The following is a 13,827-nucleotide window of genomic DNA, read 5'->3' as shown; positions in this document are numbered from 1 at the left end:
TGTAATTTCTCTTTTATCTTAACATTACAGAAGAACTGGTCATGGGATAGTGAATTGGAACATCAAATCATGATTAATTTTGAAAATACTGCTTCCGACCGTATGACGAACATATTATTTCGTGTCCACAAAGATTTGACTAAAAAACCAGGTTGGATGTGTCTGTCTGTATTTGAAGCCCTAAAAGAGTATTGAAATTCTGCAGAATTCAAAGACAAGTCTGAAAAGGCAAAGAAAAATTGAGCTTCAGATGTCTGGGGCAATATGCATACTTGTGGTTCCATTCCCATGTCGGAGCATAAGAAAAGACTGGTAATATTTTATATTTTATATTTTTTATTATTTTTATTTTACTTAATTATTTTTTAAGAAACAACATTTTTTGCATGAACACATTTTTTTTTCCTTTGCAGTCGAAGCAATTTGGTTGCCCACCCACATAGGTTGAGTTGTTTCTCACAACGCATAGAAAGAGAGACAGTTCGAGATTTGTTGATAAGAGGTCTGAGAATTTTTATGTAAGTATACATTATTTGTGTTTTTTTATATTATTCTATTATGGTTAACTGACATTTTGATAATAAAACTTATTTCATATATCTATGATGCTTGCAGGCTGACTTCCAAACGCGACAACGAGAAGCATTATCACAGGCATCGGCATTTGGCCAACCAAAAGATAATGACGCTATCCAGCCCTCGCAGCCAGTATTTGATGAGAGATCAATATGGTTGGAGGTTACGGGTGGCAAGAAAAAGGGTCACGTCTATGGGATGGGGTCAGAAGTGTATGCCATCTCTGGTTCCTACTACCTATCACCACTATCGCCACCGCCGTCGTCATTGAGCTCATTGACAGAGCAAATTTAATAAGCTGTTAGGACAGCTATTGAATTCTTTCATGATCGTTTGTCAGCCCTTGAAGGTAGGTTGCTTCCCCTATCGTCGTTTTCATCATTACCGCCCCCGGATCCTTTGGATCATTAAAAAGATCCGTTATTTGTATAGATGATAGAATGTATTATGTATTTTTACTATTTATGGACGTGTTATTAGTATGGATGATAGATTTTATGATGTATTTTTAATATTTATGGATAATGTGTATTACTCTATGGATTTATTGTATGGTATGGATGAATTTTTTTAGTTCGTATATGTGTTTATCACATTGAATTTTAAATTTTTTTAAAAGAAAATTAAATTATTATTTTTTAATTATATTTAAATTTGAGCCAGATTTAGAGACGAAAAAATCAATCTCAAAATCCCTCTGAAAAATCGACAGAATGAAAAAATCCATCTAAAATTTAGGAGGGATTTTTCCGTCTCTAAATAATTTAGAGACGGAAAAATCTCTCTCAAATTTGAGACGAAAAAATTCATCTCACAACCCCTCTCAAAATTAAGACGGATTTCGAGACAAAAAAATTCGTCTAAAATTTAAAACAAAACAAACCCGTCTCAAATTTGAGATTGAAAACCTGTCTAAAAATCACTCTCAAATTTGAGATGAATTTTGAGACGGAAAAATTCGTCTCAAATTTGAGATAGAAAATCCGTCTTAATATCCCTCTCAAATTTTAGATAGATTTCGAGACGAAAAAATCCGTCTCTAAATCCATCTCAAATTTGAGATGAAAATGGTAGTTTCAAAATCCTTCTCAAATTTGAGACGGAAAAATCTGTCTCAAAATCCGTTTTAAATTTTGTGAAAACATTTTTGCGTCGGACCAGAATCCGTCTCAAACTAAAAATCCATCTCAAAATTCGTTTCTAAATTTGTTTTTAAACAATTGTTTTCTTATAGTGTATTTATAGTATATGTTGGATGCTTATACATATTTTGGGAAAATTCTAGGGTATTGGTAGCCACCCCATGTCCCTAACTCACATTCCCGTGTTAAATTGCGTTATTTTATTTTATTTTTATATTACATCCCTATTTATTTTTACACCACTCTCTTAATATATTAATACCAAAAATATTATAAAAACTCATATTTTTTTTTCTTGGATCCGCTATATAGGGGATGCCTATACAAGTTTATTTGAGATAAAAAAGAGTTTATACAAGAAATTTTTAGTAGGATGTATGTTTGTACATATTTTTATTCTCTATTGTTTTTCTAAAGTTTTGATTTTTTTTTTAAATCACATTATAAACTTGCTCGTAATAGTGGCAAGTAGTAACGTTTGAGTTAGCTACTATAAATTATAAATAAATAAAAAAACATATTCTTACAATATATAAAATTAAAAAAACAAAATTAAGATAATTATCGACTAGTTCCTTATTTATCCTTACAACAATAAGTTATTTTATTGCTTTTTTTTTTTTTTTATAATTGGTTATTTAAATAACTCAATTTAATGAGAAAAATGATCTCATTCGATATCCTCTTGTTTATGTTTCATTCCGATTCGTTCAGTCTGAAAGAAACCGACGAAGCTTTCATCTCTCTCTCTCTCTCTCTCCCTTTCCCTCGCTCGTGCTTGTTCTCAAATGTCGATCCCAAGACCTGGAAGGAGGCAACAGTTACAACAGAGACATGGATTGTGGCGGAATCCTAATCGTAGGGTTTTCACTTCTCGAAGATCGTTTTGTTTGCTTCTCACTTGCCTTGCCGTAATTGCCATTCTTCCCCCCATCTTCTTCCACTTCAAACTCAAGCGCTTTCATCAGGTTTCTTCATCCTTCTCTCTTTGTACATACATATGCGTACAACTATATATGGATATATACTCTTATTTGCATCCATTAGGTAGGTGTCGGACTCATTTTTATAGGACTAGTTTGTGGGCTTTCTGATTGATCTATTTGGCTTCTCAATGAAGAGGCGTTTGCGTATGCAATACATGTATTCTCTGATTTTCTATGATTACGGCCGTACTTTTGAAAGGGGGAAACTCTCCCCAATTTTCTATTTTTGTAGATGTTATGGTTTCATTTCTCATGATTATTATGTAATTTATGCTTTAAAATTTCTATTTGCAGTTGGCTTTGATTTTCCCTGTAGAAACTACCAAAAAAAATAAAAAAAGAACTTGTCATATTTCTAAACTCGATGCTCTCTCTCTCTCTCTCTATATATATATATATATATGTATATATTGATGGCCTTCCTCTCAAAACCTCTCATAACAAAGGGAAGGTCAATCAACTATATTAGACTAAGATGAACTTTGAAAAACCTCTCATAGCTTTTAAGCTTTGTTTAGAATATACCGACACGTCCTCTCACATGGGTTGACAAGTATGGAGTGACCCAAATTTACAAACCAAAGGTGAGCAAGAGTTTCTAACTTTCTATGTTAGCCACTTGCCAAGACCTGAATAGTTCTGATATCTCTTGACACGACTCCAATCTTCCCGACAACTTAAACGTTGTGAACCATTCCCTTAAGTGGTTCATGTGACGCTTAACTAGGTGCCTCCTCCTGTCCTTGCCTTTCACCCTTGTGTGTGGAAAGCACCCCACACCGCACTTGTGTGCCTTGGATCACACTTGGAAAAGCTAGGCTCTTAGAGATTGAAACTCACAAGATTATCACACTGGAGAAAGAAGCTCTTCAGTTACAATTCTTATTAGAGAACTTTAGAGGTAGATTACATATGAGGGCGGATGGGCTTTATATGGGCTCCCACATCCTAAACCTATGACTAGGATCAAAATGATCCTACAGCCTACAAAAGATGACCTTCCATACACTTAGACTCTTGGCTTTCCATATACCTAATTATTCGTATTACAAAAGGATACTAGATAATACTATACAGTTTTAGAATATCTTTGAGTAGCATGGAGTAGGCTGGGACTTTCCAAATATAATCGCCATGCAATGTGCCATGCAGCTTTCCAGGTCATCATTTTTTGTGCTTGCCTAGCTCTTGCTTGACTTACCACAATGCAGATGTCATGTAGTGTGCCATGCAACCCTCCTAGTTGCATTATGTAATGCTTGCATGGCGCTTTCATGGTATAAACAATGTGATGTTGAAGTAGGCATGCCATGCAACCACCTGCGTCATGTCCTTGTTGTGTCTGCGTGGCATTTGCTTAGAAATTAACCACTAAAATCAGTCTGTGACACACTACGCCCTTATGTACAAGCTCTCTCTTAGCTAACTTGATGCAAAGCCCCAATACAGCTTCAGAGCAAAGGAAGGCAAAAACTAGAAGCTAGGACATTGGCTAGAATCTTATAAACATTGGCTATGTGGATAATGGGTCTAAAATCATTCAATCATATGCAACCCCCCAGGAATGAGAGCAAGACAAGAAGTATTTAGGCTTTTCTTGAATTTTGATCTGTTATAAAATTGTCCAAAGTTTTATCACACCTCTCCCATTCACAAACCAATACTGCTGTAAGAATCTATAGTGAACCTGTTGAGACCATACACTTTGTCTCAATTACAAAACTATGGAGAGCTAAAATTACCTTTTTTTCATCCTCCAAAATAGAATTAAACTCAATCCCAAGAAGGGTAGGCTTCCAATGCTACTCCTCAATGAATAAGTTTCTATAAAAAATCCACAATGCCATCTGAGAGAGTAAGTTTTAAACTAACAATGTTCAACACAGTCATTTTCATCCTTTCTAACGTTATCTTCTTATAGTATGCCTAGGGTACTCAATTGGGAGATTACCACATGATGCCACAACTGGTCCCGCATAGTAATTTTTTTATTTAAATAAAGTTCCAATTATTAAAGAAAAAAAATAGTATTGTCTCATGCATAGGTGTTGAAATAAGGTTGACCAAATTGCTTATTCTATTGAATATTGCATATAATGTAAATAGGTTTCATGAAACTGAAAATAATTAAGCAGGTGAGGGACTGGAACCATGTCTTATAGCCTTCTATTGTTGGTCCTTATATGCATCAGTATCACCTAAAGATTGATCATTTCCTTAGGAATCAACTTTGTTGAGATATTTACAAGTATGGTCTTCCTTGTGATAGAATTTAGTATATGAGTTTTGGAGTATTTTCCAAGGAGACACTTCCTGATCAAGTTCAGTGGTTCTAAACTTCATTACCTTGGGTTCCTCTTGTTTAACCTCAAAACTAGTCTATTATTCTGTTAGGAGTGCCATTTGAGGTTAGAGGTGAACAACGGCCATTGCTTTCACTTGACGTGAGATGGCTTGATAGTGGAAGTTGGTGCATATGCTGTTGCCTATGGGTCACAATTTCTTATTGGGAGGAGATAAGATGTATTTTGATTAATTAATCCTTGTTGTATGTCACTTTTTAAAATTGCGCCCTGTAAGAATGTGACACTAAGCATGCACTTGCAACCGTGTGTTCTGTGTAGCCTATATATGAAATGAGCATTTCTCTTAATCTGTTTTTGCAGTCCTGCAGTTATGTTACTTCAAGTTGCCCATTTATGCTTTGGAAAAGTGGCTTTTGCATTTGTCCATTAGATGTAATTAATACTTTTTATATACATTGTTGTCAAGGATAAATAAAAGTAAATTTTGAGTTATGGGTTCACACCTTGCCCATTTTTGTGCAGACACAACTAAGACAGTGCAGTTGGTTGAATGGTCCTCCTCTAGTATGCGCTCATGGTGGTGATTCGACCAATGCCTTTCCAAATACAGTATGCTACGCGTCTCTTTTTTGATACTCGACTTCAGGTTTTATAATATTTTAGAGTTTTTTTTTTTTCTAAATTTTAAACTCTCTTAAAAAATTTAACAAAATAAAACCTGGGCTAAATAATTCCCTCACTAAAACTCTCAGTCAAATCAATCACTTGCCTTGTGTAAACAAGTATGATGGTGTTGAGACAACAAAAACCACTAATGATGTCTTAAAAATAGAGCTCAAACTGCCAAGGTGATTTCATCTTTTGAACTGAAACCGCTCTTGCAGTTTCAGCTTTGAGCTGAAACTGAATGGGCTGTTTCAAATTTGCCTTTAATTATTTGTGCATCTGTGAACAGATCAAGGCACTTTAAAGCTGAAACTGCCTTGGTGGTTTCAGCTCTATTTTTGAAACTGCATTAGCATTTTTTTTTTTTAGTTTTCCTGCCTTCATCCCTTGTTTTGATTTGAAGGAGAGTTTTAGTTTGTGAATGAGTTTGTTTGAGTTTTATCATGTCATTTTTTTACGAGAGTTCAAAATTTTGAAAAAAAACTCCAGTATTTTATGGATTATAGTGTTGCAGGGTTCAGAATTTTCTAACTTTTTTTTTTCCCCCCTTTTTGTACCTTTCCAATTTTGAGATAGATTGCATAAGACAGGATAAACCTAGCCAACTTGTCTTTGCCTTTACAGCAATAACTGTTTTGGTATCACATATCTATGTCAATCATTGTAGGATTTCACAAGATTTTCTTAGCTTAACCAAAGAAGTCCTTATAGGTCTTCAACCGGTGTTCATGATGATATTTTGGTATCAGATATCTATTACTCATTGTAGGATTTCACAAGATTTTCTTAGCTTAACCAAGGAAGCCCCTATAGGTCTCCAATTGGTGTTCATGATAATATTTTGCACAACCAACAAGAATTTGTTCTTTTGGTCTGACCTGAATGGCTGAAATTTTGTTGTTCCCTACCAAAATGACACAATTACTAGAATTGAAATTTTGGTGTTTCAACAGAAATATTGTCACATCCCCTGTAACACCCAAATTTTTAGAAAAAGACATTTAAGAGGGAAACCAAAATTGAAGAGGAAATAGAATTTCTAAAGCCAGTGTAAATTAGGATAAGTTAAAGTTGCAAAGAAATTGTAATTGAGTTCAGATTCTAAATGGAGATTGAGATAAGAGGGATTATCCTAGTTGGAGGGATTATCCTAGTTGTAGAGGATTTAAATGGGGTTGGAATTTTGAATTAAACTTGATTAAGTCTAGAATATATAAAGGGAAAATCATAATTATTATATACATATATATATATATTATCGGAAGAGAATTTGAATTTGAAAAGGATTAGGATTGACTCTAAGGGTAATTGAGAGATAAATCATAAACATATATGGATATTTCTGAATATGACTTGAGAAGGATAAGGATTAATTAAGGAATTGGAAACACATCAGTTCCTTGTAGAAGAGGAAATTATTCATTTAAAGTTTGGAGACAAACTAATTCCTTGTTGAAAAGGGTTATGATTAATAGTGTAAATTTTGAGGATAAATAAGAAGAAAAACTTATGTATTAGTTGGTTAGGATTTGATAAGGATTATGATTTATTAGGGAATTAGAAATAGAAGGGGAAATTGAATCCAAAAGCAAAAGGGATTTGGATAAAACCTAAGAGGCTTATAAATACAAGCTTAGAGGAGGACTAAATCATCAAACTTAGCTATGAGCATGAGAGAGAAGTAAAGCTATCGGATTATTTATGGATTTTCTCTACAAGGGTTAGGTGAGTGGTTATTTTTGCACTAATATGATTTCAAATGAATCCCTTGCATGTTGAAAATTACTTGATATAATGAATGTTCTCAATTTCGTTATTTGATATATATTCTTGAATTGTTGATTTAAAAACAAATTGAGAATGAAGATTTATCTATTTTGGAACCATTGGGGAAGGTAGGAGTTACTCCGACAATTGAAATTCGGGCATCGATACGTGCCATGGAAATTTTAATTGCTCAACTGGAGGAGATGAATTGATTATTTTTTTCACACTCCACCAAGTACTTGGATAGATCCCATGGGAATTACTAGGTCCCATTGAACATTTTGGATCCAAGGCTATACTGCCCATTGAGATCTTTATTGGGGGTTTGAACTGGTTATCGATTATTATTGTTGTGGTTCCCTTGGTTAATTGATGCTTTATACACCATGGAAAATTATTTGCTACACCATTTGTTATGATGTGATTTTTATTTAGTGATACTTGTTGCATGGGGAATATTGGTAAAATATTTATAAATTGAAATTTGTTTTTATTATATATGCATGAAATTCTTTATTTTGGTATTGATATATTATACGGGGTGATTGTCACTAGGCTTTAAACTCACCACTGTAACTGTAACATATTTTTAGGTAAACAAGATTAGGGGGCTAGACGTTGAACCAGATCAGGGATTATTAGTGCACTCAATTTGTGATAGTTTAATTTTCAGTTATTCTAGTTATGTAAATATGAGGATTTTTAGACTTCGTGAACTATAAGTCTTGGCCTAAGGTTCATGGTTGGTTATACAACTCGTGGTCTCACCCCCTTCTACGGGTTGTATGACTAGCCATGAACCTTAAGCCAAGACTTAAAGTTTACGAAGCCTAGGTTCCACTCATTAGTCTTCATAAAAAATCCACAATATCTTACAAAAGATATAAATTGAAATAAAAACCACTAGCATCCTTAATGATTATATAATTGAAACCATCGACAATATAATTGAAAATTAAACTACCTCAAACTGAGTCCAGTGTTAATCCCCGATCCAAGTCTACGTCTGACCCCACTTATTGTGCTCACTTGAAAAATTTTTAGGGAGAGTGATGAGCTTAAAGCCTAGTGAAAGTTGTTTCACATAATAGATTTAGCTTCAAGAATAGAGAGTTTCATACATATAATAAACAAAATTCAGTTTCAAAGATTCCCTAGTGTTTTCCCATGCAACAAGTATCATCAATAAAGAATCATAACACACCACATGGTGTAGCTAACAATTTCCACATTGTATAAAAATCACCAATAAATCAAGGAAACCATAATATTCAATAATCAATTTCAAACCCCTATAAATATCCCTATGGTAGTATAGCCTTGGATCCAATCAATGTACATGGGGACTTGGTAATGCCCTTGGGATCTACCCCCAAGTATCCAATGAAACGTGACTAGAATAATTAGTTCATCTCCTTCTATTTGAGAAACTAAAATCCCCTATGACACCATAAAGATAACTGAATTTCAGTTGCTAGAATAACCTCCTGGATTTCCCTAATGGTTCCACAACAGTTTATAACCACATGCTAACATCATTAATAATCTTTTCAAAATGATTTATTAAATTCCTATTCTCAATTTGTTTTAAAATCAACAGTTTAGGCATATATATATATCAAGTAACGAGATTGAGAACATTTATCGTATCAAAACAAATTTCAAGATGCATGGGATTGATTTTGATGCATACTAGTGCAAGAGTAACCACTCACCTAACCCCTTTGTAGAGAACTGTTGGAATAAAAAAGGGAAATAGAAGGTGTTGGAAATATCACAATCAAGGGATAAGTCAAGCATGTAGTTGTTACAGCTGTAAATGGCAGATTTTGAAGATTCTATGGAGGCAATCAGGATGGCTTTTGTGTATGAGTTGTAATTAGGATGACTTTTGTATTCTTTCCTTTTGTTTAAGATTCCTAAGTTGTAATTTATGAGATTATATGTAACGACCCGTTAGTGGGTCTAGGTGTTATGGGTATTTTAGTTTGCACATTAGAGTTGTTGCCTTTATTAATTAATTGTTAAGAATATTATATGAGTTGGTAATGGGGGTAAATTAATGAAAATAATATTTGGTGTGAAAAAGTCTCAAAGTTGTGGGCTAAATGGGTTTGGGCCTTATTTGAATTAGACCATTGATAAATAATTAAATCTTAAGTGTAAATGAATTGGGTTGAATCCAAATCTCAAGAAAAGTCCATTGGGCCTTAATTGGATTGGGCCATATATTTTGACTTGGGCTTGGGCTATATATTTTGACTTGGGCTTGGGCCATGGGCATAGAGAATGGTATCTTAATTAAAAAGAAAAAAAGATTAAGAGAATGGTAAAATGACCAAAATGGGTAAGAGATATGTGAATTGTGTGTATTAGTACGAGGGGCAAATTAGGAAAAATGAAAAGGGAGATGGATTGGAAGGAGTTGGGAGACAAGTTTCCCACATTTTTCCCTCCTTTTCTTTCTTCTTACTTTCTTGTTCCCTTCTTCTTCTCCCTCTCCCGATTGTCTCTTCTTCCTCCATTGTTCTTCTTCATTAGAGCTTCAAGTGGAGAATTTCCAATTTGAAGGGTGTCTTCATCTCTTTGGATTTTGCAACCATCTAAGGCAAGTTCCCTTCCTTCTTGTTTCATACGCAAGATCTTTTTCTTCTTCTTCTCCTTATGATTGTGTAAGTTCTTCTTCTCTTGTTTATCTTTTAATGCAAGTTCTTCAACCTTGTTTCCATCTTAGAAGGCTTGTTTCCTTCATTTTTAAGTTGTTGCTCTTAAATTCTTATTCTCGGATTCACTGACCATGTTATGTTCTTTGGTCTATAACTCCTTGTGTTTATATCCAAATTGAGATCCGTTTGTTGGGTTGTAAACTAGACATCTTAAGCTTCATTTTAGACACAAGAATCGAATTTTTTGACTAAGATTTGATCATGTTATAGCCTTGTAAATCCCTGCTAAGATCTGGAAATTTTACTGCTTTCGAGTAAACTGACCTTGTTGTACTCTTTAGGGTATAACTCTCTGTGGTTATATCCGATTCAAGATCCGTTTGTTTCTGTATAAACTAGACTTGATAATCTTCATTTGGTAAATTTTTTAGAATTTTTGGCTGTGTTTTGAGCCTACAGTATCCTTGTAAATTCTTGCCCAGAATCTGGAAATTTTCTGCTCTGTTTTTGAATAATCTGTTCTTGCTTCGGTTTTTGGGGTATAATGCTCTGTGGTTATATCCAAATTGTGATCCATTTATTTTTTCTATAAAATAGACTTCATGGGCTTCGATTCGGTATAAGATTTGAAATTTTTGGTTATGATTTGTACCCATAACAACCTTGTTGAATTCTATGTAGAATTCTGTAAATTACTGTTACAAATTCTGCCTTGTTTCGGTTTTTGTGGAATATCTCCTTGTGGTTATTTCCGATTTCAAATCCAGTTGATGTTCCAGAAACTAGACTCATTAGGCTTTAATTTGGTATATCGTTTGTGGTATTTGACCAAATATTGAGCCCAGATTGGATTTTTGAAAATATGCTTGAAATCTGGAAATTTCTGAAATATGTTGTTATTCAACTCTTCCTATGTAGTCTATCATTCCTACGTTTAAAATTATGATTTTTGTATAGTTCTTCCATTGTTTTTTTGAATTATTCTTGATAACCCTCACTGTTGGATAAAAGGGTTTTATTTTCCTTATTTCGATAAATCTTGCAATATTAATTCGTTTTCTTGTTGAACATTGCAAAAATCTAAACAGGGTTTTGTGTCACCCTACATTTCTTAAGGAATGACATTTATTCATTAGGGTCTAGTGTCATGCAAGATTTAGTGTTTCTTGCATGTATAAATTTTGATTCCTTGCGATTATTATTGGGGTAAAAATATACCGTAAATATTGGTTTGGGCATTTCTATAAGTATGAGTAAATAAATGTATTAAAATTTACCCTGTGATCATAAGATAGTGCACACTTTAATTTATGTAATTGTGCATGTTAAGCATGATTTGAGATTTTTCTTAATCATTGAGGATTGACATGAAATGGGGATATGCATATGTGATGCATGATTATACTGATTTGCGCACCTATTATTTTGCGCGACGGCTAAGTCCGTGGATGAGAAAGGATATCCTATGAGCGCTTGACGCGGGTGAGGTGGCCATCAACCCAGAAGGCGTGGCTCAATTTGTTATCATTTGTTGATGTATTTTCATGATGCATATATATTCATGAATGGATATATATATATATATATATAGGCCGTGAGAGCCTTGAGAATTATGCGGAAAAATTCCCTACTATTGGTGCATATGCATGAGCATGGGAACGAGTGCATAATATATGTAATAATCACGGCATGGGAAATTAATGTAAACGGAGAACTTATGAGTCGCGTTATACTAATATCTTCTCATAGAGTTGTTTATTCTATCTTGATTATCCCTGCCTTTGATTCTATATCTCCATGCTTTATAAATACACTTGCTGAGCCTTGTGGCTCACCTTGTTTACTCTCATGTCATTCCAGGTACAAGTAGGGCAGTGGTTGAGGGCGAGCCCAGTGGGGCTAAAGCACAGGGTTAGAAGTGTACAAAGACCTTCCAAATTAGATGGTCTATGTTAGCATTTGTGATGAGGGCAAGTGTGAGGAAATTTTATGTTGTAAAATTTGTTAGTGCCCTTGTATTTCATTTTGTTTAGACTATGGTCTAAGATGTTGTAAACCTTTATGTTAGCTTCCGCTGAGTTTATCTAAGGATAGTATTATGGTGTTGTATGTTATTGTTCTATATCACACTTGTGATGACCTCCTTTCGGATATCCTACGCTAGCGGGACTATCCGGTAGTGGGCCACTACATTATAAATAGATAATAAACCCAAGGGGCAAGAAGTCTTTGTTTGCTACCATTCTTACATGGTATCAGAGCCATCTTTCTAGGGAATTTTTTTCCAGCCTTCATTGTCTCTAAGGCCTTCATTGCCACCTTGCTATTTTGCCCTCATTGCAGCCTTCCCCCAATCATTCTACATATTTTTTTTTTCATCACAATATGTCAACTACTTCTCAAGATTCTATCTCAACTACTATGGGGGAGATATTGGCTGCACCTACGACTGCTATTGTAGCAGGAACTTGAAGCGATCTCCAAAGTGTAAATCCTCTATATCGGCTTGATGGAACCAACTACCTGCAGTGGAGTCAGGTAGTTCGGACTTTTCTCGATCCCAGCCCAAAAGAAACAGATCAAGGATTCAAGGCATGGGATGAAGAAGATGCCGTGATTATGTCCTAGTTATGGAACTCCGTGAAATTAGAGATTAGTAAAAACTTGATGTTCCTTACCACAGCAAAAGAAATATGGGAGAATCTGCAACAGACTTACTCCAAAAAGAAGGATGCAGTTTTGATCTATGAGCTAAAAAAACAAGTAAGTTCTACTCAACAAGGGGGCATGTTTGTCACTGAATATTACAATCAGATGAATGGATTTTGGCTTGAAATCGACCACAACTGAGGTCTGAAACTGGAATGCAGCTATATTATTCAAGTGGTCTTAAGGGTTGCTAGAAAATGATCGAGTATTTGAATTCCTTGTAGGTTTGAATTCTGAGTATGATAAGATCAGAGTTCAAATCCTTGGTAAGGTTCCTATACCAACTCTTTGTGAATGTTTTTCAATTGTTTGTGCTGAAGAGAGTCGATGAGGGGTTATGTTGGAACCTTGTATACAAGAGGCTGCAACAATGGTTACTTGTCGACCAAGTGAAGGAGGGAATAAAGGAAATTGGAGGCCAGCAAAAGCAAGAAAACAATCCAGCAAAGATGGACTGTGGTGCACCCACTGCAACAAACCTCGCCACTCTCGAGAAAATTGCTTTAAACTACATGGAAAAGCCCAAGTTTTGGCACGGATAGGAGGATTCAAGGGCCAAGGGAGCAGCCAAGCTAATGTGGCCAACAAAGAGCAGTCACTAATTAACACTCCTTAGCTAGACAAGGAGGAATCCACAGAACTTAACAAAGAAGATATTGAAAGATTGAAACGTCTCCTTGAATCTCTCGACAAATCTACAGGTTCTTGTTCCATTGTCAAAAGTGGTATGTGTCTTATGACCAACTCTTTTAAGGCATCACATATTAAAATAGATAGATAGGTTGTAGATTCCGTGGCTACTGATCATATGACTTATGATATCTCTCTCTTTGATTCATATAAACCAACCCAAGGACACCAGAAAATTACTATAGCTGATGGCTCTCCTACTGCTATTGCTGGATAAGGAAGTCTACATCTTACCCCTTCCATAACTCTTACCAATGTTTTTCATATCCCTTGTCTTTCAACTAATCTGATCTCTGTCCAAAAAATCACTAAAGACCTT

The 13,827-nt window shown here is 34.8% G+C and overlaps 1 protein-coding gene across 4 annotated transcripts in view; it reads left to right on the top strand.

Annotated features, from left to right (window-relative positions):
* The first annotated feature begins 2,406 nt into the window (after positions 1–2,406).
* Positions 2,407–13,827, top strand: part of LOC127807917 (glycerophosphodiester phosphodiesterase GDPD4) — a 53,906-nt gene continuing 42,485 nt past the window's right edge. For 3 of the 4 annotated variants that reach the window (XM_052346145.1, XM_052346144.1, XM_052346142.1), the window contains exons 1-2: positions 2,407–2,686; positions 5,533–5,619. In XM_052346145.1, coding sequence (XP_052202105.1) covers positions 2,507–2,686; positions 5,533–5,619 — 267 coding nt within the window. In that variant the 5' untranslated portion in view covers positions 2,407–2,506. The remainder of the gene's footprint in view (positions 2,687–5,532; positions 5,620–13,827) is intronic. The other variant, XM_052346143.1, reaches the window with a different exon arrangement.

Source organism: Diospyros lotus, chromosome 8 (genome assembly GCF_014633365.1).
Source record: "Diospyros lotus cultivar Yz01 chromosome 8, ASM1463336v1, whole genome shotgun sequence".
NCBI lineage: Eukaryota > Viridiplantae > Streptophyta > Magnoliopsida > Ericales > Ebenaceae > Diospyros > Diospyros lotus.
Note: the sequence above shows the minus strand (reverse complement) of the source record. Positions and strands in the feature narration are given on the sequence as shown.